Raw genomic sequence first — 27,716 nt, forward strand, 5'->3', positions numbered from 1 at the left:
CTCATCTTTAGCTTTTCTGACCCCAGAGTGTGTCTGGCCTGGGACAGGAGGTGAAAAGGAGCCATAGAGAACTGTTTTCCTAAGGCTCAGCAGAGCCTGTGAGCTGCACTGTAGCTGTTTGTGCACGCCTTATTAAAATTTATGCTGCATTAAGGACACTTGTCAAGAGGCAACTCTTTGTCTTAATGAATGGTAATGAAGTTTTCAGAGGTATCTGTTCTTTCACAAAAGATCATCTGTCTTTGGTTTTGCTGAAGCCTTGATTGATTGCTGAAGACAAGTTTAACTATTCTGCTTGGCAAGAAAGGATCACTGGAGTATACTTTTCCTCTTTTGTTTTCTCTTCCTTTGGGGTGATTGATGTACTCAAACCAGTTCCTTTCCACATGATGAGAATGCCATGTAACATCGGACGTGTGATGAAAACTTGATATTCCCATACTGAATTTGATAAAAGCCTCCCCAAATCCAGCTCAGATCTTCATATTAGGACAGTGTTGCTGGCTTGCTGATTCTTTGGGATAGACTCAGGCTTCTTCTGTGAGCCCTGTCAGATTCTGCCAGTCAGGAGTTGTGTGGGGAGCAAGGGGTGGGCAGGAGGTGGAGAGGGAGCAGAACAACACACAGGTGTGGCCAGTAGAGCCTGGTTTACTTGCAGGAGGGGGTGGAAACAGAGAGGTTAAGAGGAGTGGGACAGGCAGCTGCATGGGTTTTCTGGAGAGAGGTAAGGGCTGGGGAAGGATGTCCCAGGTCTTGCCTGCTGACCTGGGCAGTAGCAATACCCTCTGGAGCAACTTGGTGGGTGTCTCGAGAGAAGCAGGTAAAGAAGCAGAGAGATGGAGGGCCCCAGGAAAAGCAGATGGCATGGTTATGTATTTTGCTATACTTGGTTTCTGTTGTGTAGGAAAGAGGAGAGGCCCTGCATAGAAATCCTTTCCCTATAGAGGGAAAAGAAATATGTTTATGGGGCTTTTTTTGCCTTCTTCAGCCAAATACTTTCCAGGAGAATGGTGACATTTGACAAGGCAGTGGATGATGAGACCTCTCATGCTTTGTCAAAGCCGGGCATGAGACAGACCCTGGGCCTACACAGGGGACTTGCTGCCTTCATCTTCCCCTCCGGACCCTCAAAGGGGGATCAGTAACCATGTGCCAGGAATGAAAGGGAGGCCCTTGACACCCCCATATGTAGCAAGGACAGCCCAAGCCATGGGGAGCCATGGAGGGGTCTCTTAACACACTCCCCAGCACTTCCTCAGGGGTGTCAGTGTCTGTCTGTGAGCACAGCTTGGCACCCTCTTGCCTGAGGGTGCTGTATCTTCTCTCGGGGACAGGTGCTCTCTTCTGCTTTAAAACTGGGCAAAAAAGACAATATATCTTTTTGGTCTTTTCACAAACCCATGATGAAATGATCTTGTTAACAGTGACATGGTAATCTGTCAGTAGTTGAGGTTATATAAACCACTTCTTTGTTAAAATCCACTGTTTGGCTGAATTAGAAGTCTTTAAATTTTTTAACTCTGATTTACTGAAGTCTGCTTTAATGGACTTGTCTGTGTCAGTTCTCCTGATTCAAATATGTAATCCCTGGAGACTCATCAGCTGGCAGAAGATTGTGGATGTTTAGCAGAGGAATTAGAGCTCTGCAATACGTTATTGTGCACGGAATAAGCACGAAGGAAAAGATGATTCACTGCTGCTCTACACCAGTCCTGCATTCACGTAACTCATTCCAGCTCTGAGATGTGCTGCACCTGGTCGGTGTGGGCACTGCTGCTCCTCTCCTGGCAGCTGTTTTTGGCAAAATCTTGTTTACCTAACTCATCATCCCTTCAAGTTTTAAAGTAAATGTACAGTCACAGAACTGTGCACTGTTAATTTGAAGAGAAATTATGTTAAAAATTGTAATTTTTTTCTTTTTTAAAAGTCTGATATCTTCATTTGGGTCCAATCCTTCGAGCACAGTCAAGGCCTGGCTGGATTTCCCATTCACTAATTGAAAGCTGTTTGCTTGATATCTTTTTTGAATATCAAATTTTTTAAAAAGAGTTTGCCTGACCAAAATCGGCTTTGATTGTACAGATAGTTCACTGTTGTGAAAATCCTTCCCCTTTCAGCTTTCCTTTGAAAGGAGTTATTTGAGTACTAGAAAGTACTGAAACTCTATTCAGTGCTGGTATAGAGGACGAAACAAAATGCTTCTAGGAATTGTGATGGTTTTGATTGCAGTTCCACCAAAATAATCTGACTGATCTCTTTTCTCTTTATTTGTTCATCACAACTGTAGGATTTGCAGTGTCTTGGGCATGAAATTGATTTCCTCAACAGTAACACCTAACCCAAAATTAAATGCAAATCTTAATAAGGATTGATGACAAAAAAAATATCAAAAAACTCCAGGACCTTTTTTTTCCCCCCTATTGATCCTACTGCATCTGTGTTGGATTCCAGCTCAGTGCTGAGCTTTCCTCATCATTAAAGACAAACTCTTGGCATGAGATTATCCATCAGTATGGAGCATTCTACTTGCAGAAACCTGCTCACAGTTTCGTCCTGCACAGAACAGAGCTGGTGGGGGATCTGCCTCCAGCTGCTGGGAATGCTTAGTTAGCAAAAGTATTCTGGGATCAAATAAAAAATTTTCCCAATGCCAGAACTCTCTCCTTTGACTTACTAAAAGTAATTGCAAAACCATCGTGTTTCCAAGTGTGAATCCATAATTCAGATGCAGCAGGATGGCATAATGTAAACTTTTTGGCTGGTTTTGAGGGAAAAAGGGAAAGAAAGTGCAAGAGTGTGATAAAAGAACAACCCACCAAGTGGAATATCTGCCTGATCACTTGATGGTATTTTTAAACTACTTAGAAAGGGTAATTTTTGCATGAACTCCTGGATTAAAATTGTATCCTGTGTCAGGATTTTGGAGGACTCTTATGTGCAGTTACTGTTATCCCTCTGATTTGTCACAGTGTTCACGGAGTGTTTGACCCGTCTCTCCCCCTGCAACTCCCGGATAATGCCACTAGATGTCCCTTTTTCTACAAGATTTATACTGCTTTCAGAATCCCCGAACTATTTCGTGTTTGAAATACGGGATTTCAGCAAGTCAGCATTTGCATTATTCACGTTTTCATTTCCCCTTTGACTATTACCGTAACTCTTTTGGAAAAATTTGCTACTAAGACTGGTTTAACATGGTTTAACTAAAATTCCTACGGTGACTGGGAATGGGAGTCTGACGAACTGCAGGCATCCGTCCTTCTCAGTCGCTGTACTCAGCAGAATAACTTGCGGTGAGTTGGTCTTGAACTGCTGTATAGCACGGCTGCTGTACTGGGATACACATCTTAATGAAATCTTGTACAAAACCCAAGCCCTTGGCTCTGTAGCTACTAACAGTGGGAGGTGTTTGGTGTAAAGTGCTTTTTCGTGGGTTCCTTTGGTTTAAAAATAATTTTGAGGCAAAGCTATGCTTGAATCGTGCCGTATGTCATGTCTCTGTGCAGGTCTGAGCAGGGGGCTTGGGAATTGTGCTGTGAAATACCACCAGGTGGTGACACTCAGTGCTGCCTTCATGCAGATTATATACACTAGGGCTCCAAAAATAGGCAGCACAAACCAAAGGACTGTTTCTTGATCCTTTTGCCAAGAGCCCCTGGAATTTTGTCCTGAGAGCCCTTGTTGTTCGTGCTGAAGCTGTGTCTGCAGCTCTGCCCCCCAGAGCCATGATGTGGGGCAGGATGGGACTCCTGCCCTCACAGATGGTGCAGATGGAGGCTGGTGGTGCTGTGAAGTCTGTGTTTCCTGGTTTCCCCCTGTGTTGGGGGCACAGCAGCTGGGATCACTTCTGGCACCTAAGGTGTTGCCTCTTATTGCAGCAGCTCGGCCAGGTGAACACTCACAACCCTGAAAAGGAAGTCCTAATTAGCCATAAATATTTATTTATTTTGGCTGAAGGCAGAAAAGGCAATTTAAGTCTGCAGCTGTCTTCAGCAAATAATAGAACACTGAGAAGCAAAAAGGTTAGCCATTAAAGGAATAAAATGCATCTGCTCCTGTTTGGTAGTTTGGATGCCAAGTTTAAAGGTGCTGATTTGCCAGGTGCCATTGCACAGATGTGACTGTGCCACCTTTTCCTACAGCCCACAGCCTGCTGCTGCAGATCCTGCCACTGCAGGGCCTGGAGGTTTTAACAGTGTTGGAGGGATGAGGGCAGGAATTTCTCCCCTTTTCTTCCCTCTCCCCAGTCCAGAACTGGGAGGTGTGCAGCTAGAGAGGAGCAAGAACTGCTGTGTTTAGAAAAGCTGTGTCACAACTTTAGCGCTCTCCAACCTCAGTTTCACTGATCTGATGCTACAGGGGATAGTTGAGGTCTGGATATTTCTCTTTTCTCCTTCTGGGAAGATGATTTGAATGGCTCACTTGTGACATCTCATTCCTTCTTATCTCCATGTTTGCATTTGGGTGTTGTCTTTTTTGAGCAAATCTTATTTTTAGTGTTCTGATTACCTGGGATATGGTCAAGTGAGTAGGCAATCCGTGAGAAGTCATTCAATCCACTGACTGGAAACAGATACAACAAAAGGATGAGCTGAAGACATGCAAGCAGGAGGCAGGGAATGACATTTAACATCAGGCAGTCTCTGGTTGCCCTTGCAAATGTGCTTATCCTGTTGCATCTGAATGCTGAAAACCATTCTGGTTTTTGGTCTGGTAACGGGTTGGGGACACGTGGCAATTTCAATCTATAGCGTAGGATTTACTGCTTGTTATTAGGTCTTCTGTAGAGATTTGTGTCAGGACACTTTTATGAAGAATAAATATTATTTTAACTGTATCACTCCTGGAAAAAGAGATTTGGGGTTTCATAGCAGCCTAATAGTGAATCTTGATAAGGACCCACAGCCCCTGACTATCAATTCATCCCTCTACTCTGGAAGAAATAGCATTACAAAAAGCTGTCAATATGATCAAGAAAACCAGGTTTTCCTTTATGAATACCTGAATAACAGCTAAATAAAAGTTATTGCTGGGGGTGGGGAGTGGGAATGCCTTTCAGTAAATGGAATTGCAGTTTGCATCAGGATGTCATTTGTTGCTGTGTTCCTGGGCCCTAACCTGGCTCTAGTTCACCTAAAGCTCTGCTGTGATTACCACTGCTTAAAGTTCTTGGGATGCTATAAGTCATTTTAGGCTTGAAAATGTGAATTAAGGTAACAAAAGCTCCACCAAAAGAGGAGATGCAGAGGCTTTTTAGAGGAATGGTGCCACAGACATTTCTCCCAAACTTATAGCTTATTTTCAGGCAAATAGCTAGTTTATGAAAAATAGAAAAATTTTGACATACAGCAAACTCTTAAAAATATGATGGGGGTGAGAAATTTAAACTACTGGCAGTGTCCTATGTTTTGAACAGTAGGACCAGCAATCCATGGAGAAAAAAAAAAAACACCTTGTGCCTGGCAGTGATCAAAGTGGGAACAGGAGAATGCTAAGAAATGCTAATTAAAATGTCTCTGAACATTTTCTTGAGGCAAGGGTTGGGGATCAGACTGTGGCAGGCCCTTCAACCTTGTGTGGCAGCGAGTGAGAGAAGGTTTGTGGAATATTTTCCTATACAGGATTATGCCCAAAGTCTCATGTTCACGTGGCTTTGACCATGCCTAAGCCTTTGAGTGGCTTGCTCACCTTTGAAACTTTCAAAATGAAATAAAGAAATGGAGCAATTTTAATCTGGAATGTCTCTGTCTGGGTGTGCATTAGCAGTGACTTATCAGGAGCAAGTAAAACACACTTCATGTGCTGGCAGTTTAGGTAGATTTGTCCTAGTTCAGGTATCAAAACATGTCACAGAAACCAGGAAAGGGGCTTTAGAGGTCTCGAGCTAAGTGCTGGAAGTGTTTCTTGTGTTTACAGGAGCACTGAGCATCCAGTGTTGGGGGATATATGGGAAGTTATGGACAGAAAGAATGATATTATGTTCACAGACAAATCATTAAAGCTCTGTAAAGACACTAGTGCCTCCTGATAAAACTTTGGGTTACCTAGGTGGTGGTGTGGGCTCCACACAGTCTGCAATCTAAGCACTCTGTTATTCAGGGTTTTGCTGAATTAGTTGCTTGCAAGGTTGAGATCAACATGTTTTAGAAATTTAATGAAAGGCTGAAGAGAAAACAAGTCCATATAGGCTGTGTTTGGTTATTTCCTCTTAATCAAACTCAAATTTTGTGGGTCTGATTCTGCTCTTACTTATGGGCATCAAGCCTTGTGCTGTTTCAGATAAGAACAGCCGTGCAGAGTGTGGAGGTGCTTCTTCTCCTGGCACCTCTAGAATAATTTATGGGTTCTTTTCTTCTTCATCAGTCAATATGTAAACCAAGGAGTCAGTTTTCAGTGACACTGAGGTCCTTTGGCAAAGGAAAGGGCGAAAGAACAAAACAGTGCAAAGTCAGTAGCTTGTGACTTGAAACCTGGGCTCAGTTACCAGCACCTGCTCTGACCTTGGGGAAACCACTGAGCCTCAGCTTACCTGGATTCTCCATTTGGAAATTAAGATAATGGTGTTCCTGTATCTCAAGACTCTCGTGGGGGTGCTAATGGGAGGCCCCTTCATGAGAAAGGTCTTGTTACAGGACCTCACTTAGAAGTATTTTAGGAATTCAGTATTTAGTATTTCAGCTAAACTTATTTCTCTCCTCGACAGAGAGGGAGACAACCACTCATGGATGATTTTTATTTTCTTCCCTCAGATTTTTCAAATTTCCATTAAGCTAACATAATTATTTTTCTCTCTGCTCCTCTTCCCTAAATAGAAGTAATGGCCTAATGCTTAAAGGAAATTACTTTCTGAACTTGCATTTCTTACTCTGGATAGTTACTTAGTGCTCCCCCAGAGATTTGCAATCGCTCTTAAAATCTGCACACAAGTTCCTGGATGGGGGACAAGTGTTCTGCTATTATTGGTGGGCTGTGCCCTCATACACCATCGCTGTGTGGAGGTGTGTAGAGCACAAACCCTAAGTGATGTGGTCAAGATAAACTGTGGTGCAGAACAGCTGGAAGTGCAGAAAAATAACTAAAGCTCCTGGCTCGTTTTCTGTCCCCTTGCCCCAGAGGAGGAGTCCCTATCACTGGTCATTAGGGATGTAAATTGTGTTTCTCAGGCCGGATTAGGCAGCCTGGAGATCAAGCCCTGCTTTAGTGTAGTGTTGCAGAGCTGTCCTGGTAATCAAGATTAGGATCCAGGGCCTAAGGCATGGACTAGAATCTGGCTCAAGTGATTTGTCTTTGCTTGAATTGAGATTATTGCATTGAGAACATCCTTGTGATGTGTCTTAGTCTAAAGACAATTTCAAAGAAACCTTCACCTCCTCTGACTAAATGAAAATAACACTGTTTTCCAGTAAGACGAATTCAGCTGCCTGATGCTGTAACTGGTACGAATGCTCTTACCTCCTATTAACCTTTCCACATTGCACTGGTGTCCCAGGAGAAATCAAGAATCTGACAGAGCGCTGCTCTGTAATGGGTTGTGGATTAGAAGTAATGAATCACTTACAGGAAGTTGTCTTTGCTGGAATATAAACCAATATTTAGTCTCCAAAGCAACTCTCAAAGTGCTTTAAAAAAAACCCAAACAAGAAAATCTTCTACTTTGTACTCTTGGCCTGTCCTTCAGCAGCTCCCTGATGCCAGAACGTGCAGCATGGAAAGAGTTTTCTAAACTTTCTGTCAGCATTAAAATCTGAACTTTTTACCCTGCCTGTAAAGCAGCAAAACCCTCCCCTCTCCTCTCTTATTTTAATAGTGTTACTGCTTATTGTTCTCCTCATACCTTCCACTCAAGGTGCTGGAGTGCAGCACAAAGCTCTCCATTTCTGCTGAACTGTTTGCTCTCCTTGAGTAGGAGCAGAGGGAAACGAGGCACTGGGAAATTGCCATCTACTGGCACCAGGCTGGAACAAAAGCCATTTCTCCTCTGTCAGTGTTAATCAAAGCATGAACTTGAAATTGCTTTATTTTCCCCTCCCTCACCTTTGCTTCTGACTCGTGGCTCATCAAGCAGTTCTGACTGTTTCACTTCCAAAGAGACATTAAAGTGTGGAAAAGCGTTTCAGATTGATCTTCAGTTATAATTCCATATGGAAACTGTCTGCTCCATGAAATTTCCCAAGCCTGAAAATCTCCCTCGGTAAGCCTATTGCACTTCAGTGCTTCTACAATAGGCTTTTAAAATATTTTGCAGTAGAATTTCCTTTAAGAGAAAATATTTTAAGTAGGATACCAACAGGCCTTGGCCTTTCTATATCGTGTGAAAAGTGCTCTAACTTGATTCCTGTGCTCCAACTCTGTCAGATGAATTGAAGGGCCTTTCCCTTTTCAGCAGCCAGTGGCTACACAGCAGAGCAAAGTTGCCTTTAAATGGGCCTTGCTCCTTTATTCTCTTCTGTAATGCATTTAAAGGTGGCTGATGTAGAGTCATATAATGGCTCTGAGATAGTATTGATAGCAACATGAGGTATGGTGCATTTGGGCAGGAGATGAGCACACCCACTGGAAGACTGTTTTGATACAGGAAACCATCCATCTCTATTTATTAAAAAACCCTGAAGTTATTGGTCTTTCCATGATCTGGCAGCCTGCTGCTGACAGCAACTGCAAGAGGGCATGCTTTTGAAATGGACTGCTCCTGTGCTAACTTTTCAGCCCCCAAAATTTTTTGTTGTTTCTGGAAAAACGTGCAGATGTGTTTTAGTGCTACAACCAGACTTTGAAAACATTTTCCGGCCTCTCGTTAGAAAGCCCAGATCAAGTTAATTATTTCATATATCTGTGCAGTTCCAACTGTAACAACTGCGTCGGGTAACTGTTGTGTGATGGCACTTCTGGACTCTCTAATATGATCAGCACTCAGGGAAAACTTACTTGCTTGTTTACTTTAAAGAAATATGCCTAGACCTGCTTGCATATCTGAGTTTCATACAGCAGTGAGAAGGTTTGCTGGGCTCATGGTGCTTTGGGCAGCACGAGCACACTCGTTCTGTCCTCTGTAACGTGCAGTCCTGCCCACAGGCTCTTGAACCAAGGCCAAGAGGTGCGGGATATACTGAGGTTTGGGATTTTGGGCTTTTCAGCTTTTTCTGGTTGCTGAACACTTCCTGCTCTCTTAATCCAGGCTCGTTCAGCCTGCATTCGGCATTTCCTTTCCCTTTGAAAGTGTAACTTTGGGACCAACCCCAGAATTTCATTCTGTTTGGATAAGAAGTTTGCCTTGAAGTGGACTGGGAACTGACAGGGCCCTACTTGCAAAGTCAGTGTGTGTGCCAGAGTAAAATACATCATCAAGGCACTGCCACTTTGTTTCTCATATTTTATTGCTATTTCTCATTCCAGGTGTTTGCAGCTCTGTGTCACAGAAGAATTGGAAGTGCACTGTGCCAGCAGCAGCCCTGGGAAGCAGACTGTTATATCCTGGTATGATTTTAGTAGTGTTTGAAGATACAAAGAGCAGGGAGGGGCTTGGAAGGTGAAAAGACTGATATGTTTTGGGGGTTTTTTCCTTGTGTGGAAATTTATTTTCATTTAAAAAAACCCCCAAAACCAAGAAAAAGAATTATACTAAATCTAGAAGGCTAACTTTTGGCTTGTGGTTGAACACTATTGAGCACTAGAGCTGCTGTCGGGTTAAATACTTGCAGCATATCATCTGGTGCTTATGACTCACCATCTCTAACTGTTTTAGCTGAACTTGAATTATTTCCACTGAAGGCAGTCAGTGCAAAATGGATTTCCCTCTAGTTTTGTTCATGTCTTCAGGTTCATTCTGGATTTGCTCATGAGCTACTCCTGCCTCTTCTCTTTGTGCTCAAATCAATGCAAAGGCTGAAATGCTGTGATGATCAGATTTGTTTTCTTTTCAAACCTCTGCTCTTCCCAAATGCTCTGGTAAATCTTTCCCATGATTTCACTCCAGCATTTCCCCCTGCTCCCCCAGGCCTTCTTGCTTCAGGAAGTTATGCAAATATTTCCTTGCTTAAACACACATTGATAACATTTTATATTGACTGGAGTAGATTTTTACTCCTAGCGTCATCTGTTGGCAAGAAGATCTGATTAACCTTTTCCTACTGTTGCAATTCATCTTGGATCATGTGTTTCAGACCCCTTCCAGAGCAGGAAAATATTCTGTGTTCTCACATCCAAGACTGTTTCCTCTGTCCTTCACTGATTAGAAATCCCGAGGTTATCTTCCACTGACTGAACATTACCTCATGCTTGGCTAAGAGTAAGACTGTGCACAGAGATTAAAATGATGAGTTATTGTGTGTAAGATGGTCAAAGGTAAAAGAGTGGAAAACCATTTCAAATACCTTGAATTGAAATAAGGTAGACTTCTGCCACTGGAAATGGGAAGCAAAGTGTACACAGGGACACTTACTGTGGAATAGAAGGCGTGTGTTAATTTGATTACAAATCCACAACCCCCAACACAAAGTTTAAAGGGAAAAATGGAATTCAATACATCTGTTTGACCATTTCCTAAAATTTAAGAGTTGCTATAAAATAGGAAGGATGCTAAATAAGGCATTGGAGGCAAAAATCCTGCAATCCAGACGAACCCATCCTAAATCAGAAGGTATAACAAGAGAGAACAAGCTTTTCCCCCTTACCTCTTAATGTGCTATTATGACACACAGCATTTTCATTGGGACAGCAGAAATTGTGTGTTGCAGTACCTGCTTTAAACTATACTTGGTATTACAGGGGGCCAGGGGTTCCAAGCTTGGATTGCAGTGCTGGGATCCAGGAGGGGCTTGGTGCAGCAAGGAGAAGGGAGGGGAGGGAGATAGGCCTGCTGTCTTCCTGAGGCAGTACAGGTACATTCCATGTGGTCACATGCTAGCTGCTAAATAGTGTTAGACAAATAGACACCTTTTTCCAAATTATGCAAGGGTTTGTTTCATTTGTGAAGTTCAATAAACACATTTGTATCAGGAAAAGTAACCTACTTACTATAGTAGAGATTCTATTTACCTATTTCCAAGTGGCAATGACTACAGCTTTATTAGTTTCTAGAGTCTTATTAATTGTTCATGTGATACTGGTACAGCTTTTTTTAAATTTTCACATTACCCAATAACTTTTCCTTATCTGGCATCTGAGTCACTGAGGAGGCTTGGCTTCCGTTGGCTGTGCTCACACCTGTGACACTGGAGGCCTTGTTATCGCCATGTTTATGTGCCTCATTCTGGTTGACAGCATTTTGGAGTGTGTTAAACAGGGCAGAGTCAGATCCCACTGCATTTCCTTATGTGTGCACTTTCTAGATGGTAAAGCTTGGAATATGATCCAGTGTGGCCTGTGTCTAGCTCTGGATATAATGTGTAAGGGGAAAAAAAGACTTAATTTTGCAGAAAGAGGTGGGTGTGTCTGAGCAAGATTATGCTTAAACTAAAAGCAACCCATTTCAATGTCAACTGCTCTTTTTTTAAAACCACTGCATAATCCTTAATGTTTTCTTTAATATTGTTATTCTACATTACTCCATAGGTGCATTTCCACATGCGTGTTATGAGCAGCTCACTATTCCCTTCATGCACCTTTGAGCATGTGTGGAATGCTACCTCAATGGATTAGATTCAAATCAGACTTTAGTAAATAAATCGGGACATTTTAGCAAACCATTTGATTCTCAGTCCTGCAAAGGAAGCCAGCTGGGTGGATCCCGTGTTTTTGCTGAACTGAATGTGCACTTCTGGGACAATAAGAAATGCTGGACAAAATATTTAGATTTATGCCACCACTTGCATTTCTTTCGGTGTTTTCTGAGGTAGACACAACTCACTGTAAGACAGAAGTGACTGTTACATGTTAAAGTGCTGACACAGCAGGATTATGTTCCTGTTTTATTTTGGCACAGACAGTAAATTCCATTTGTGTTGCAGTTACTTTTCCTCCTCTCATCTGACACGCAGCTGGATTGTGCTCGTATGACTGAGGGAGCAGGTCTGTGGCTTTAGATGAAACAGCTCATTGACTGGCCATGCAGACTGATCCTCCTTGCTCTGCCAAGCTGGATATCTTCTCTGTACCTGGGCTGGTGAAATGGTCCCGCTGGAAGACATAAAGTAAACGTTGTCATCACCCCAAACTCTTGCCATGTTGATAGTCTGGAGCTACAGCCCTTACACTCTGTTCCAGCACTGTGCTTGTTTTGCTAACCTGGCTTACTTGGAGGCTAACCCAGGTCAGCTAATGAAATGCCTGCTTTTTTTACTAAATGTCTTCTTTTCAGAGTTGCCCTTTAGTGCCGGGATATGATCCCCTTCAGATTAACTCATTTCTATATCCATTTCATCAGGAGGGGCCTCGAGGACCTGCTGAAGCCTATCTATCCATATTGTAATTTTTCTATTAAAAGGTTTATGACGACTAAGAAACGCAGCAGTAATTACACCCGCCCACGGCATAGCAGGGATGGAGGAGCAAGCCCCGGGGCCGTGCAGGGTGCCGCTGCCCGGCCTCCAGGCGGTCCCGGGGAGGCGGCCGTGCCTCGGCTCCCGCCCCGGGTGGGGCCTGGCCCGGCCCCCGGGTGAGGCAAGAGCCGGGGCTGGAGCGGGTCCTGCTCCCTCCTCCTTCACTCGGTGCTCCCGCTGGCTCGGAGCGGCTCAAGCAGCGGCAGGAGGTGAGGGGCGCCGGCGGGGGAGGCGAGGCGGGCGGGCGCCCACTGCCCCTCGCTGGCCCTCCCTGTCGCGCCCTGTCCCTCACTGTCGCATCTCTCTTTGCAGACTCGGATCGGCCCCACCCGGAGGATCCCAGAGATGGCGAAGGTGAGGAGGGCGGCAGCCCCGGGCTAACGCGGCCCCTGCCCTGCCGCTCCCGGGACATCCTCGTCTTATCCGTCTCCTTTTACTCCTCACGGATTGAATTTTCAGGCTCGCTTGAACACTCCATCCCCGAGCTGGGCAGACGCGGGCGGGGGCCGTGGATCATGTGAGGCGCGCGTCAGACACAACTTTTTTTTTTTTTTTTTTTTTTTCCGCCAGTTTCCACTAATTTGGCCAAGTTTTCGGTACCCTGTGTTTATAGCGCGCCTGGGTGGAGGCTCCTTCCACTGAAAGAGGAAGGAGAAAAAAATACTGCCGTGGCAGTGCCTAGCGGAGGCTCGGGGCTCGGTATTCCCGTCCCCAGTTTTCCCATACCTAACATTAATTTTTCCGGAAGCCTTGGAGCTCTCGTGCAGTTCTTCGTTTGATATTTTTTTTCCTCTCTGCAGCCCTTTCGTTGCTGTGGTTTGAGCTTGGATGAAGGCATGGAAAATGAGGCGGACTCCAGTGTTTGTTTCTATAGTTGCATCAAATGCATACGCTCTGGAAAGTAAATTAGGAGTTTAATGGCTTGTTTGCGGGTTTAGGATGGCTGTAGGAAGTGAAAGCAAAGTGTATGAGTGCTTTCACAAAGGTCAGGATAATTGCACTTAATGAGTGGAGTGATTAGTGGTGTTTTAATGCCCCCATGATTGTTTACTCATACTCTGGATATAGTTTTGAAGAAAGAAAGGGTACTGCTAGAGAAAAAAAAAGCTTTAAATAGTATTCTTCTAAATCCTTAAGTTTTAGTTTTGGTGAATTTTTTTTTTTTTTGAGGGACAAGGAAGGGATTTTTCTTTGTTTAAACAATAGTCCTGGTTTGTAGGATACCTCTTAGGAGGACAGGGACCCCTACCCATACCAGGGCGGGACACCTGACCAGATGGATATACTTGGACAATAAGCCTTTTATTACAGAATATGTAGCATTGCTTATAGGCTTGAAAGTAACTTCTTTTTAGTAAAAGCATGAAAATTTACAATACTCTTGTCTGTTCCACAGAGACTCCAACTTGAACTCTGAATCTTTTTAAAAAGAATATTTCATTCTGCAGTAGTGCAAACCAGTTAATCTTGTCTTCACATTGCAGAATTTTCTGTTGCCTGAGGTGACACCTGAGGCTGGGTTTTTAGCTGTGGTGGATGGTGGTAGGTTAAAGTCATTGGAACCATGAGGTCTTGTACTAGGTGGGCCTTGTTCTCCAATTTCACGTTCAGAGATGTTTTCCACTTCAGTAGTATTCTTTGCCTGTGCAGTTAGGCAACCATGAAAGACTGGGAGTATTAAAGCTTTTTAGCCTAATTTTATAAAAATAAAAGCCAAAGTGAAGAGTAAACTCTACTCCTCATGGCAGGTGTCTTTCTAAATGTTGTTGCGTCATGAAATAGTGGCAAGAATGAAAATGCCCGTTAATCATGAAATGTTGAGTGTCAATTGACAGAAGCCCTTTATGTGCACAACTAAAGGTTCAGAGTTCACAAAGGGCTGCACAGCACGATGTAGTGAAATCCAATTTAGTCCAGGTACATCACTGAAGAATAAAATCTTTGAAGAAGGTGAGTTATATTTGGAGTCTTGGTCACTGAAGTCCTTGTTCTTGCTCAGTTCTGGGAAGATTTTTTTTTTTCCCCAAAGACCTGAGGAACTTTGTGTGTTCCATGTCCAGAACAAAAAGGATCATTCATTTTGTAGGAAAACTACAGCATACCGTGCTATGCTGCACAGACTGGTCTCTCCATGGCCGTGTTTATCTGCTTTCTTTGAAGGAACACTAGCAAGCTGCCTTTTCTCTCACATCTGTATGTGCAGTGCTCTGTTACTGTATAGATGAGCATGGTACCATCCCTTCCTGCTCAGTGAAAAGCTGGGAAATCTACCCTGTGTTTGCTAGTTCAGAAATCTGGAAAAAGAGCAACAAGCGTATTTTCTGCTTGCGTGCTGGGGGCTGATCTGTTTTGGTCTGCTACTCCCAATTTTTTTTTCCTGACTGTGGACTTGGGAGTATTTTGTGTATCCATTTGTGAACTGCCAGGAAAGGATCCCGTACTGCTGGTGAAGGTGTGGCCGCTCTGTGCTAAATCTGGAGTTCCTGTTCTGCCGATGTGCACGTGTGACTTGGGAGCACAGGAATAGTATTGCCAGCTCCAGTAGTGTTCCAGGGGATTGTCTCACATTCCAAAGTACAAACACTTTTTCAACCCTGGGCCCGAAGAGGCTCTCTGGCTCTGTTGAGGTTACTTGTGAGGACAGGTTCTTTGAGTGGTTTTGCAAATGTCCCTCCATTAGTTCCTACCTTGCTGCTGCTTGCTCTTCTCTTTTCCCCCTCTCCCACCCCTCTCTTCTTTTTTTGTTTTTGGCGTCTCTCCTCCCTGTCTGTGGTATCTCCATGGTGTACTGACTCAGAGTTCAACACAGATGTTGTGTAATTACGTTTTTTCTCAGGAGTTTAAATTTAGTGGGGCAGATGTGAGTATAGTCTGTTGACTAGAGCTTACTCCTCCTGTTTCAGTGGACAATCTGAAGCATTGCTGGTCTTAGAGAGGTGTTTTGTAGAGATGTCATTAGAGCTGTGCATTTGCATCCACTCACAATGTAATTTGCATTGTACTGCCCTTGAAATTTGGGTGAGAATATAATGAAATAATGGGATATTTCTTTTGTGATGTGAGTTTTAAAGCACAAATTGAACTGGGGTCTCTGTGTGGTCTCCAATGGCCGCAAAGGCTTTCAGCTCAGCAGTGAGCACTGTGTTGTGTTTATCTGCAAGGTGGCTCTTCTTGTGCAAGAGATCTTGGGACAAGCTTCCATTTCTTCTAGCATGTGACCTTGTGGGCTCTTCTGTCTGCTGAAAATAGCACACCTTCTCTCTTTGTCAACCTGTGTGCTGGTAAATATTCTCCCTTTCCTTTCTTGCCACTCCACAGTTTTCCTGTGCCATCTTGTAAACAGATAGTTGCTTTAAAAAACCCCACAAAACTCTCCTAACACGTTCTCTGCACTAAACACTGGGCTTTGCAGCAGCAAATTTTTCAGATGCTGCTTTTGTTGCTGCAGAGCAGCCTTGTGAAAGGAGGCAGCTCTTTATCTGTGGGAAGTCTGACTGATAAGATCTTGCTGTGATGGGTACAGAGCAAGGATAGAGGAAGAAGTCTGAATCAGTTCTAGTATGGCCTTTTGTTTGCTGGTATGAATGCTTTGTATTGAACAGTGGCTAAATGTGGAATCCTGTGGGTGGGAAATATTTTGTGTGCTTGGTGAGAAAAATTAAAAGGAGCCTCGTTAAGTGGCTATTGTTGATCTTGCAGATAATGCTGTTGCCAGGTTATGTGACCATATCAAATTGTCTCTTGGGAGAAGTTCACCTAGCTCTGAGCTCCTTAGAAACAGTTCACCTGATGAGGTATCTTCTCCTTCTGCAAACTTTTGCTAGAATAGAATTAAACAAAAATACTAGAGAAAGTGAATATACTCATTTGAAGGGGCATAAATTCTAAAGCAAGGTCATCTCTTGCTTTGAAGTCTTCTTTTCCTTCTTTTCCCCCCCCCCGCCTTTGTTCTTCATGCTAATTTGGCATGTCTAGAGGCTTTGTTGGCCTCATTGGGAGGTATCTGGAGAATATATAAGCTGCTGTTTATTTCTACTGTGAAATCACAATTTGCACTTGCACTACACATGATTCTTTAACAACAGTCAGTGTATCGGGGAATGTAGAAAGAAAAGAATGTAGGTCAGTTTTGGGTGTTAAAGTCTTGTTATACACTTTCTGTGGAGATCTTGTGTGTTGTGCTTCTCTTTGTATTTAACTGCCCAGTGTAGGGTGTTGTGATTTATTAAAGGATGGCTCCCGATTACAAACGGATTTATATCAGACTGTTTGTGTTTTCTGCATTTCATTGATGTGCTTTGGGTTCTTTTGGATGGCAAACTTGGTAACCAAAGGAAAAGGGACCTATTGTGTATCTATTTACATAGGTGGCAAGGAGCATTTTTAGATATACTAAAACTAGATGGATTTTTATAGAGGCAAATAAAATACGAAGTTTGTAAATAAATGTTAAATGGTTGTCTTTCATTTCATCATTTTTCATATTGGGTTTGATGGCATAGCAGTTGTGATGCTGCAATCCATCTGCAAGAACCAGTTTGCTTCAAGAAAAGTTTATATTGTACTTAGTGTTGAAGCTGTGGCTGAGTTGTCTTGATAAATGAGTGTCTGGCTTTTGTCAGAAACTCTTTTGTATGGATCTGTTATTTTGCTAGAAATGTCTGGTTTGTAGCTCCTGTTTCAGATTTGCTGTGACTGCAAGTTGCCTTCAGTGGTTCAGTCAGTGATGGTGGTGTAGAACAGGTGCTTGCCCTCTCTTTCTCTGGCCCAAAAGTGCCACGTTTGGGAAGAAGGGGACTGGGAAGAAGGGGACAGCTCTTCCCTCCTGGTACCCCGGTGATGTGGATTCTTGTTATGCTGGATGGCAGGGCTGTAGCACTACTTCTGGCTTGCAAGAGAGGTGTGATTCAGGTTCTGATTGAGGGTGACTGTGGCAGGTAGGGAGCCAAAACCAGCTGAGTGCTGTTCATCAGAAGGGAATGCCCGGAACGCAAATGGTGCTCAGGCACCAAGGAAAGTCTTTCACACTTCAGCTGCACCAGAAGATTTTCAGGAGCTGTTCATCAGGCTTGGTGTATGTTGAGGCTTTCCATGCAGTGCTTTGGAAAAGAGAGTTATGAAGGATTGGGAATGGTAGTGCAGAGGTAGATTTAGTGTAGCATTTAGTGTTCACACATCCATTGTCTACAGCAGCCACAGAGGAATGTTGGACCGTTGTCACAAGACTTAGGAATTGTGAAGAGGAATTCCACTTGCTTGGAACAAGATAAGCAAAGGAAAACTTTAAGTTAAGGATCAATAACTGCATCCTCTGAGGCTTGTTGATACTGGTGATTTCCAAAGGAGAATCGTGGTAGTTCTGTAATATTAGTTATGTAAAGATGATATGAAACAAAACAGTGGGAAATCCATTTGTAAATAACCCCATGCTGGCTGGTGTGGTGATAAGGGAGGAGGAGGGAGAGGCTTTTCAGTCTTTAGCTGATTTACTAAATTAAATTTGATTTATAAAACTGCATCCTTGAGATTTTTTTCACGGTAACCTTTGGAATTAGCTAGGAAGATGGCAATTAATACTTATTGCTCTGCCTAAATTCGAAGTGCTGCGTAAAAACTTACTTGTAATGGGAAAAGCAGAATGTTTCAGTGGGATTGCTGCGCTCTGAATTAAGCTGGGTATTGGAAAGCATCTACCGAAAAGAAACTTGTTGCTGTTAAACACTGTAATACTTTGTGTTCTGATCTGCCAAAATACATCAGAAATAAAGGTAACTCGTTACTCTGCTGCAGTGGGAGGGGTGGGGAGTCTGCTGGCAGTGACAGAGAGGTGGCATGAGGCAGGAGCACCTCGGGGCAGTTTCTGGTTCGTGCTCCCTGCTCTGTTCTCTCTGCTCCTCTGTCTGACCTGTCTGAGTACATTGACTGGAGAGCAGGGCAGGGAGTGCCTGGAATTGCTGACTTCAGGAAGGGCTGTAGCCCAGAGGCCACATGGCTCTACTGCCTGTGGAGTGATCTGATGCCAGGCTCAGGAGGTGTCTTGGCACTTCTTTTCATGCTCTTTCTAGAGAGTGGAAAAGTGCCCTGCCTGTACTGATTGTTACATTTGGACAGAAATGCTTACAGGAGATTTCCCTTCTTTAGCTGTTGGAAAAACCTTCCTGTTCTCCAAGCCCAGCTGTTTCCCCTTTTGACTCTATATATTTTATAAATTAACTACTATGCTATATACATATATATGGTATATAGATTCCTAAACTATCATGTTTAAATAAAGGCAAAACTTTTCCATAAGGGTGATGAGTATCCTTTTGTGTTTAATCCAAAGAGAAAATCCCTGAGGAGCCATGTTCCATGGAAACCAAGTGGAATTATTTTTGTTTGGACAAACTGATCCTTATGTTTGAACTGTTATTTCTCTTTAGCTGTAAACTAATGTGGCTGAGTCACTTGTATAAGAAGTTGCTTGTGTCAAAAGCAACATGATGAAAAATTGAAAGCCACTGCAGAGTTCAGTAGGTCTCATTTGCAAGGTGGCAGAAAAAAATCAGTGTGATGCTACTTGAAAGTTCCAGTAGGTTTTTCTTGTGGACAGGAAGTTCTTGTTTCCAAACCTGCCTTGGATCTTTGTGCAGCTTTCCTAGCATATGTGATTTGTGCAACTAATTTTTCAAGCTACTTCAGCAAATGATAACTTCTTAGTAATTTTCCTGCATGCAGTTTCCAGTGCTGTAAATACCAATTCTGCAAACTACTGTCATGTAAATATACCCAAATTTAACTGGGGTACCACTGAGCAAAACTGTAGTAGGACCTTTTGAGGGAGCTGTGTTTAAATACCCACAGACTGCAATTTGGCCAGATAATTGCAAGAAAAATGCTATCAGCTTTGGACTGTGGATTCAAATTTGGTCTGAGCTCATGTATGGAGAACTGCAAGATGTGATATTTTATTTCATGGCTTTTTCTCTCTCCCCTTGACCCCTTTTCCCCCCTCTAGTACACGAGAGGCACGGTGACAGCCTTCTCTCCTTTTGATGCCAGAGCTGATGCAGAAGCTCTTCGTAAGGCCATGAAGGGAATGGGTAAGGATAATTTGCGTTTTACAAAAAGGAAAAGGCTCTTTCTCCTCCAAAAAAATCCTTTCTGAATTCATTTTTTGATCTTAGTAGATGAGAGTAAGGCCTGTGTCTACACGCCATGGAATGACAACCCCAGGAGCACACTGGTCTGGGCGTGTCCTGGTTTTGACTGTGCTGCTCTCAAGGATGTTTATTTTTAGCTTAGAATGAGGGGAAAAAAGGTGGTTTGCACATTCCCCGTTAAAAAATGGATACTCCATAGGCTTTTCAGCTCAGAGTTTTACAGCACAGTAGCTCGACTGTGGATTTACAGGCAACAGCTGTGGAGAATTATGGCAGTATGGTAGAAACTGCTTGGAAAATCTGCAACAGCCTCCTCGGTCTGGAAGTGTGTGAGCACATTACAGATCCCGGGAAAAAGAATACAAGCACACAGCAGGAATGCAGACTAACCACTGGTCTGTAAACTCACACTGTAGCTTTCTGGCCCCGAACTCCCCTGTGAGAACAAATCCTGATTTACTGCTTTCTTTGGAGCCACGTCTGGAAGGAAGTGGAAGGAAGGGAAGAAGATACATGTGATACACCTCAGCCTACAGGCGAAAGTGAGGACTACCTTGCAAGCTGTTGTATATAAAATGGGTAATAGCTCCACACTTCTGTGCTCTGGGCTGTTTGGGGTTACTGGACTGAGTTTTGCTGGGAGCTGACAGATTGTTGGTGAGCCCAAAGCTTCTATGTGGAATACAGACTGTGACTAAATGTTGCTATTAGTGCCTGGAGCACAGTCTGACACAGAGACCGATGGAGAACAAACACCACATAGGTCCTCCAGTCATATTTTTGCAACAGCAGAACACCCAACCTGGTGGTTCAGCTTGGGTTATGGTGACATTTGTTACTTTAAATGCTTCTGCTGTTTGTCAGTAGGCTGTTGCTTTCACAGCATCTTTCGTTGCCTTTCGAGTTTGTGCCACTGCTGTTTGTTTTTTAGAATGTGTTTGTAACTCTTTGTTCTTTTTAACTTCAGGGACTGATGAAGAAACTGTGCTGAAGATCCTGACCAGCAGAAACAATGCTCAGCGACAAGAAATTGCATCTGCCTTTAAAACCTTGTTTGGCAGGGTAAGATGAAGAAAATACCTCTGGAAATGAGCTGGTTGTGGCTTAAGATGATAACTTAAAACTATGAGGCACATTCATCACGTGAATGTGTAACACTGTAAAACATTCCTTGAAAGCAAATATAGTTTTGCTTCTGTCTCCCCCTCTCTTCTACCCTGCCATATCCTTAAAAAATCACAGTGTGTTTTGGGTTTTCCCCATGCCCATGTATCCTTTTCTTCTGCTTTATTTGTTTCAGTTGTGGTACCAATTAAAACAAAAATGTGTCCACTGTACTATTTTTGCTGTGTCTCCAGAGTCTCTTAGCTTGCAGACTCACGTGCACCAATTTAAAACGGTTGGTCCTTGTTCATTACAGCACTGTTTGCTCTGCTCTAGGATCTCGTAGATGACCTGAAAAAGGAACTTACTGGCAAATTTGAAACGTTGATGGTGTCTTTGATGAGACCAGCATATATTTTTGATGCTCATGCACTGAAGCATGCCATCAAGGTAAGAGGAGGGAGGGGAGTTAATGTTACATGAAATGCTTGTTGCTCTTCTGGGTTTTTTGGAGGGAGTTTGGTGGGGGTTTTTTTTGTTTGTTTGTTTGTGGGGTTTTTTGGGGGGGAACTTCTGACTGCTAAGGGGAGTGCTAATAGAAGTAGCTTTTTAAAAAAAATTAGGAAAGTTATGCCAACATCTGCTAATGCCATGGGTTGGCCTGGTTTCTTTTTCATCCTAACAACTCAGAGGTAGTTTAGAGCTAGAGAGTGTTTTGCCCCAGTGGATTGCAGCACAACTCCAAAATTGATGGGCCAGTGTACTTGTGTAAACTGGTGTCCACCAAAATTATGAGCAGTTATTCTCTGTAGTATTGAATGTGCTTTAAAAGCTGCCTTCAGTAATACAGAGGGAAGAGTTGATAGCCCTGTCAGTGTTACCCTTCTAACACTTCTCTTTGACTGAATGCCTTTAGTGCCTTTCTGTGCAGGCCAGGGTAAACAAACAATTTACAATATGGATGTTTAGAAATTTTCTTCCATGCGCCTTTTCTTTTTCTTTTCCCCTGTCTGATATCAGCCTGTGGAATTTCAGGAATTGCATGTCCATGGATTATTCACAGAATTAATCCAAGTAGAGGCCATTGAACTTGACTAGTGTAAGGTAGTGCTTTGTTGAATGACACTTGCACGTAAACTCCAAAGATCCTTGATGCCCAGCTGGTTAATATGTAGGCTTTAGTCAACTGTGCAAGCAAGTGCTCATGAACCTGTGACCCAGCAAATAGTAGCTCAGACAACAGAAGCTTCAATCCTGGACGTTTCTGTAATGTCTTTATGTGCATTGGGGGAAGGGGGGATGACACCTGACAAAGAAACCGATAAGGGCCTTGTCGATTAAAAGAAAAAAACCTGTATTTCCAAGTTCCTCTTATTGATTTGGGAGTCAAAGACTGAGCGGGAAATGACAGAATAGATGGGCATAGGAGGGAGAATAGAGATAGTGAAACAAGAGTGGTTTTGTTCTCGTCACTTGCAAAAAAAGATATTAAACAGGATCACACAATTTCAGAGAATGTACCTGCACAGGAAAGGATGTCAATACTGGCTGCAGTTCAACAAAGGGGGGATAACAGAAAAGGAGATGTGATAGAGGACTTTTGTACAGGATAACTGTGAGCATTAACTCTGTGCTGAAGGTTGTCCCGTCAATTTTCACTGCTGCTCCTTAGATTAGAGCTGATGTAACTGTGCCTGCCTCACCTGGTGAGTAGGCACGTTCTTGAAACACTCTGTGTTTTGGAAATGATTCCATGTAACCTGCCAGGTTTGTGTTTTGGATAGCTTTGTGTGCAGTTACATATCTTTGCATGCAGTTAGTATTTGATGCTTTTTTTTTACCGGAAAGGTTGTAAATAATGCACTGAAGCAAAAAAATGCCCGGTAATGCATTTCAGTGTTGCTTTTGTGAAATGACTCCTTTGTAAGCAAAAGAGCAATGGCTTATTCATACAAAGTAGAGTCAGACTTGTGGAAAGAAGATATTGGCTTGGCTTTTGTAGATTTTATCCTTGTAAAAGTGAGAGTCTGTTGTGTCTGCTGTAATTGGAGTGCAGCAGCCTAAACTATCTGGATTAGCAATTCTGTGTGTTTGCAGTGGAAGAGAGGGTTTGTTTAACAGCACAGTTCACAGAAGGGTGGAGACCATTGCTGGGTGGCTCTGTGTGTATCTGTACCGCCTGATGACAGATGCCTGATGAGAGACAGCACAGGAACTAGAGCTGAGATGGAAACTTAACTCTCTTCACTCACTTCTCTGGATCTCATTGACTGGCAGCAAAGAACTGAGGCCGTGCTTGAACATGGAAGGGCCCATCTGAGTCCTGCAGCAGGGAGCCTTTGCTAATTGTTGGGTTGGCTTTGAAAACAGTCAAGTCAGAACTAGAAGAAATTCTTTTCAATACCCCCACAATATACCAGAAAGAAGAAAATATTTTTTTCTTTATTTGGTCCAAGTGCATGAACTGGTGCTTGCTTTTGATTGCCAAAGGGAATTCTTGTTTCCCTTTTGCTATTCCATCAACTGATTGATACTTACACCCCTGCAGGGAGCAGGAACCAATGAGAAAGTGTTGACTGAAATTCTTGCCTCCAGAACACCCGCAGAAGTGCAGCAGATTAAACAGGTTTATCTGCAAGGTAATTTTCTGTATAAAATAAAGAGTCTCCCTTCAGTCCTTCTAATATGATTTTAGCTCATCTTTCACATAAGTTCTATCTGTGAACAGATGGATGTGTTGAATAAGAGGGAATTCTTCCTGCTGTGTTGCAGAACTTCATATTGAAAGAAACTAAGGAGAAAACTAAAAGAAATTAAATTGTAAAACTGAAATAGTTTTTATTTCAGGGCTTTGAGCGCAGGTTATGGTGTTTTGTGCTTTATAGTTTAAATTCTTTCAAATGCATTTCTTCTACCCATCATTTCCATCCCTTTGACTGAAAGGTGATTTTTAGTAATTGGAAACGAGAAAAGTGTGATTATATAAAACAAAGAAGTGATTTTTTTGCCTTTTTCTCAGTGTTCTGTTCAAATGCATTTGTGCAGAAGCAGGTGCAACTATTTGGCTGCCCACAGGAGTGCTTTTACCCTGTGTTTGTGGAGTTGTTTTTTTTAAGACAGTGCTTAGTTCAATGTATTTCTTTTACCTTTATGCAGATTCCTGCCACACAAGAAATTCTCATCTCTTAACAAATTTTGAGCCCAAACTCAGAATCTCTGAGGGCAAAATTTATTAGTACTAGACTTGTCTGGGCTCATGGTTTTTGTACAGTTGAGACAGCCATATATTGACCTAAATTCAGATCTGTATCCTCAAGAGCTGAATCTATGCATGTCACCTTGTACTTTAAAATATTTTGAGTAATCTGCTCCTGATACTAGGGCTACGGTGCTCTATTTTCACCTCTGATACAGTAAGGTTGTAGGTGAAAGCAGAATATGTCCTGGCTGTTAAAGATGTTTCTGATAGATGATTCTACAAGCTGTGAGTCAGATGAACTTTTTGGTTTTCCTTGCTGTCTCCTCAAAACAGCGAGGAAGCCTGTGAGGTGGTGAATGGGTATTGCTCTTTTGCAGAGTATGAGGCCAACCTGGAGGACAAGATCACAGGAGAAACATCAGGCCATTTCCAGAGGATGCTGGTGGTCCTGCTGCAGGTCAGTGTCTTGCTGTGTGTGTGACTGTCACTTGTGTGGACACATGTCACTTTGTGCTTTCTAAGCTGGGTTCTAGATAGGCCTGGTGATAGGCAGGGTTGGAGCTGAGTCACTTCCTCTGACTCGCAGCGTCAGTCTTGAGCTCTGTTATGAGTCATTTCCATGCCACAGAATTGAACTGATGCCCACGGGTGTAGCAGACGCTGCTACGTGGGGTTTTGAAGGCAAAATGGGAAGAGAACATTTATTCCATACAGACCCATTTGCACGCAGAAGGGAGAAATAAGAGGATTTTGGATTAGGGGTTGGCTTCTCACAGTAACTCTTACAGTTTGGATATAACAGATAAGTGTGCTTCTGACTTAACTTTCAATTCCTCAGTTTAACACCTTTTAAAATTTCTCTTCAGGCAAACAGAGATCCTGATGTTGGAGTTGATGAGAGTCTTGTTGAGCAGGATGCTCAGGTGGGTGAATGACTTCAATTTTGGGGCATTTGTACAAGTTATCTTGCAAAGAGGGTATACAACTAGAATTCAAATGTGAGAGAGAAATTAAGGTTCTCTGTGTGTGTTTGTTAATATGTTTTCCTGTGCTTTTATAAGTTCTGGATAAAAGAAGTGTGAAAATCTGAAACAATGGGGTCAAAATTTTTGGCACATCTTGTTCTGCTTACTATTTAAAGAGATACCTGAATGAAACAGTGATTATGTCACTGGAAAGGGAGAGTTATAACTGCTGAGCTTTTGTGATGCTGAGGGATCCACTGCTGGAAAACTCAGAGCCATGAACAGCTCATTCCTTAGTATCTGACTTGAGCTGCTCTCTGAATTTAATCCACTGTCCATGACTGCTCTCCAAACCTGTGCTCTGGATGAAAAGGAACATCAGCAGCTAATTGGTGTCCTTGGTGCAGTCTCTTGCTGGGTGCCACTTGGTTTATTGTTAGTTGTAGTGATGGTCAATATTTCACCCATTTGGTTACAACTCCCTTAATGCACATTTCTTCTCAGTTATTTCTGGGGTGGACATTTTGCTCTCATAGATTGACTGTTGAAGTGGAAGAAAATACGCAGGTTATTCAAGGTGACAAGGAGTAAAAGCAGAATATCAGATCAATAAAGCATTCCCCTGATAGCACAGCAAGATGGAGCTGGCACAGGCCTGTCCTTTGTTACTTAAATTCAGAAAGCCTTGTTCTCCTGCTATTAAAGTTAATTTCTTGTGGAAATTGCAGCTTGAAAATTAGTGGGGCAAGTGTTTGAATCATGAACTAGACTGCTTCATGAAAGTGTCAGTCTTGGGAGGCAGATTCCTTTTGGCCTCTTTAACTGAGTTGAAATGAGCATCTAAATTTAGGGAGCACCACACCTAAATGTTGAAAAAGTCCTGGGTTTCTAAAAGGTCTCTGTGGTTTGCTGTGTACATTTGGCTTGAGCTGAGACCTTGAGTCAATGGACTTTACATTCACCATCCAACAGAGCTGGAACGAGTTCAGTACTTTTATAATTACTGTTGGTACAGATGGTCAGAATTGAGGTGCTTGACTATGCAAATGTTAGACTGTTTTTGACTTTCCAGTGTTTTTCTTGACTCACGTGATATTCTGGAAAGGATTGATACATTAGAAGGCAAAATTTTTGCTCAGTGATGATTTTTAATTTTTTGGATCTGTGATTAATAAATATTAATTCAAAGCAGTTGGGGGACTTTTCTGAGAATGCCTGAAGGAGAAAGTTTAACTTTTTGGAAAAGATTTTCCATAACTTCTTTAAAGTTATGCAGTTGAGGTACCCTTTGGGTATTGCCCAGCAGCAAGGCAGGTAAAAACCTAAAGCTCGCATAAAATATCATTTACAACTTGTAGTATCTCTAAATAAATGTTTTCCTGACATTTCTAAATGCTGTGCTGGGACTGCTCATTTGCTACTGGATGGAGAGTGCTGGTATTCATTTGGAGAACTTAGCACATATTTTTTTTAATTAAACATCCTTGCAGTGAGGGCTTTAATAGCTTTTTCCTCTCCAACCGTATTTTACTCTGTACAATCAGTATTAAAAAGAGCATGGAGAGTCACAAATGTGGTTTGAATAGGGTTGGTCTTTGCATCAAGAATTACTTGCCTGCAGAGCAATGAACGTGCTAAAATGATTAAATGATAAAAATCTGGCTTCATATGACTAAGAATTATCAGCCCACGAATCTGTTTCTAAATCCATCTTCCCCTCTGTGTTGGAAAACTTCCTCCTAGGCCAAGTTAGCATGGATCTGCCATTGAAGAGTCCATGTGTGACAAAGTTTTCCTAGTCTGATTTGAACAAGGGAAGGAAAAAAAGGGCAGAAAAAGCAGTATTGGGAATAGATTTTATTTGCTGTATTATGCTAATTCCAGAAAACTTCAGGGTTATGAAAGGGCTTTGTGCAGTCGGTTTGAGGGCCTTAAGCAGCATTACTCATGTAAATGCTTTCACAGTCGATTCCAGATTATTTCTTTTATTTCTAAGATGAGTTCAGTGCTTGGCAATTTTATTTTGTTTTTTATCCCCTCCAGCTATAGCTTGTTAGTAAGTTTAATGCTCCTTAGAGTGAGACAAATGGAGCTTTTTCACAGGGTGTGTGGACACATGACAAATGCTGCAGTTTTGATCTCTTGGATTCCCAACAGGTCTTGTTTAGAGCTGGGGAGCTGAAATGGGGAACAGATGAAGAAAAGTTCATCACCATCTTGGGAACCCGCAGCGTTTCCCACCTCAGGAGGGGTAGGTGGTGTGGTTCCTGTGTGCCTGGAAAATTCTGCCTGAAAGCCAGCTCATGTATAAGTGCATAGTTCTATTAGCTGTTAAGAAAGAGACAATACTTTTTTTTCCCCTGCTCCTTATCCATTCATAAGTCTGTTTGACTGGGATGTTTAGGCCGTTGGAAATAAAGGTGGAGGGATGTATTGCGTGGTAACCATCTAGTAGGAAGGTGGGGCAGAGGGAAGAATGACACCCAGATGGCATTATCCTGCACTGGGGAGGGACAGGGGAGAATGCTGGCCATCCACCTGACTGAGGACACTTTGTGTTTTGCAGTGTTTGACAAGTACATGACTATTTCTGGCTTCCAAATTGAAGAGACCATTGACCGAGAAACCTCTGGTGACTTGGAGAAGCTCCTTTTGGCAGTTGGTAATTAAGTCTTAATAGATCTAGAACTGGCCTTCTTTGCCTACTGCCAGGCCTCTTTAAATGGCAGTTGTTACAGGAATTGGCATGAAAACACGGTTCCTTTTGGAAGTTAATCACCTGGCGTCTATTTTGGTATCTAGGGAATAGACCTTTATTCTTCCTTTATCA

At 42.7% G+C, this 27,716-nt stretch overlaps 1 protein-coding gene across 3 annotated transcripts in view; it reads left to right on the forward strand.

Moving 5' to 3' along the window:
* The window catches only part of ANXA5 (annexin A5), a 41,946-nt gene that overhangs the window by 10,052 nt on the left and 4,178 nt on the right, over positions 1-27,716 (forward strand). For 2 of the 3 annotated variants that reach the window (XM_032684972.1, XM_032684970.1), the window contains exons 2-11: positions 9,394-9,474; positions 12,789-12,830; positions 19,474-19,558; positions 20,586-20,680; positions 21,059-21,172; positions 23,271-23,361; positions 24,299-24,378; positions 24,788-24,844; positions 27,044-27,137; positions 27,453-27,548. In XM_032684972.1, coding sequence (XP_032540863.1) covers positions 12,822-12,830; positions 19,474-19,558; positions 20,586-20,680; positions 21,059-21,172; positions 23,271-23,361; positions 24,299-24,378; positions 24,788-24,844; positions 27,044-27,137; positions 27,453-27,548 — 721 coding nt within the window. In that variant the 5' untranslated portion in view covers positions 9,394-9,474; positions 12,789-12,821. Of the gene's footprint in view, positions 1-9,393; positions 9,475-12,572; positions 12,686-12,788; positions 12,831-19,473; positions 19,559-20,585; positions 20,681-21,058; positions 21,173-23,270; positions 23,362-24,298; positions 24,379-24,787; positions 24,845-27,043; positions 27,138-27,452; positions 27,549-27,716 lie in introns of those variants that run through there. The other variant, XM_032684971.1, reaches the window with a different exon arrangement.

The sequence above is a fragment of the Chiroxiphia lanceolata genome, chromosome 4 (genome assembly GCF_009829145.1).
Source record: "Chiroxiphia lanceolata isolate bChiLan1 chromosome 4, bChiLan1.pri, whole genome shotgun sequence".
In the NCBI taxonomy this organism is placed as follows: Eukaryota; Metazoa; Chordata; class Aves; order Passeriformes; family Pipridae; genus Chiroxiphia; species Chiroxiphia lanceolata.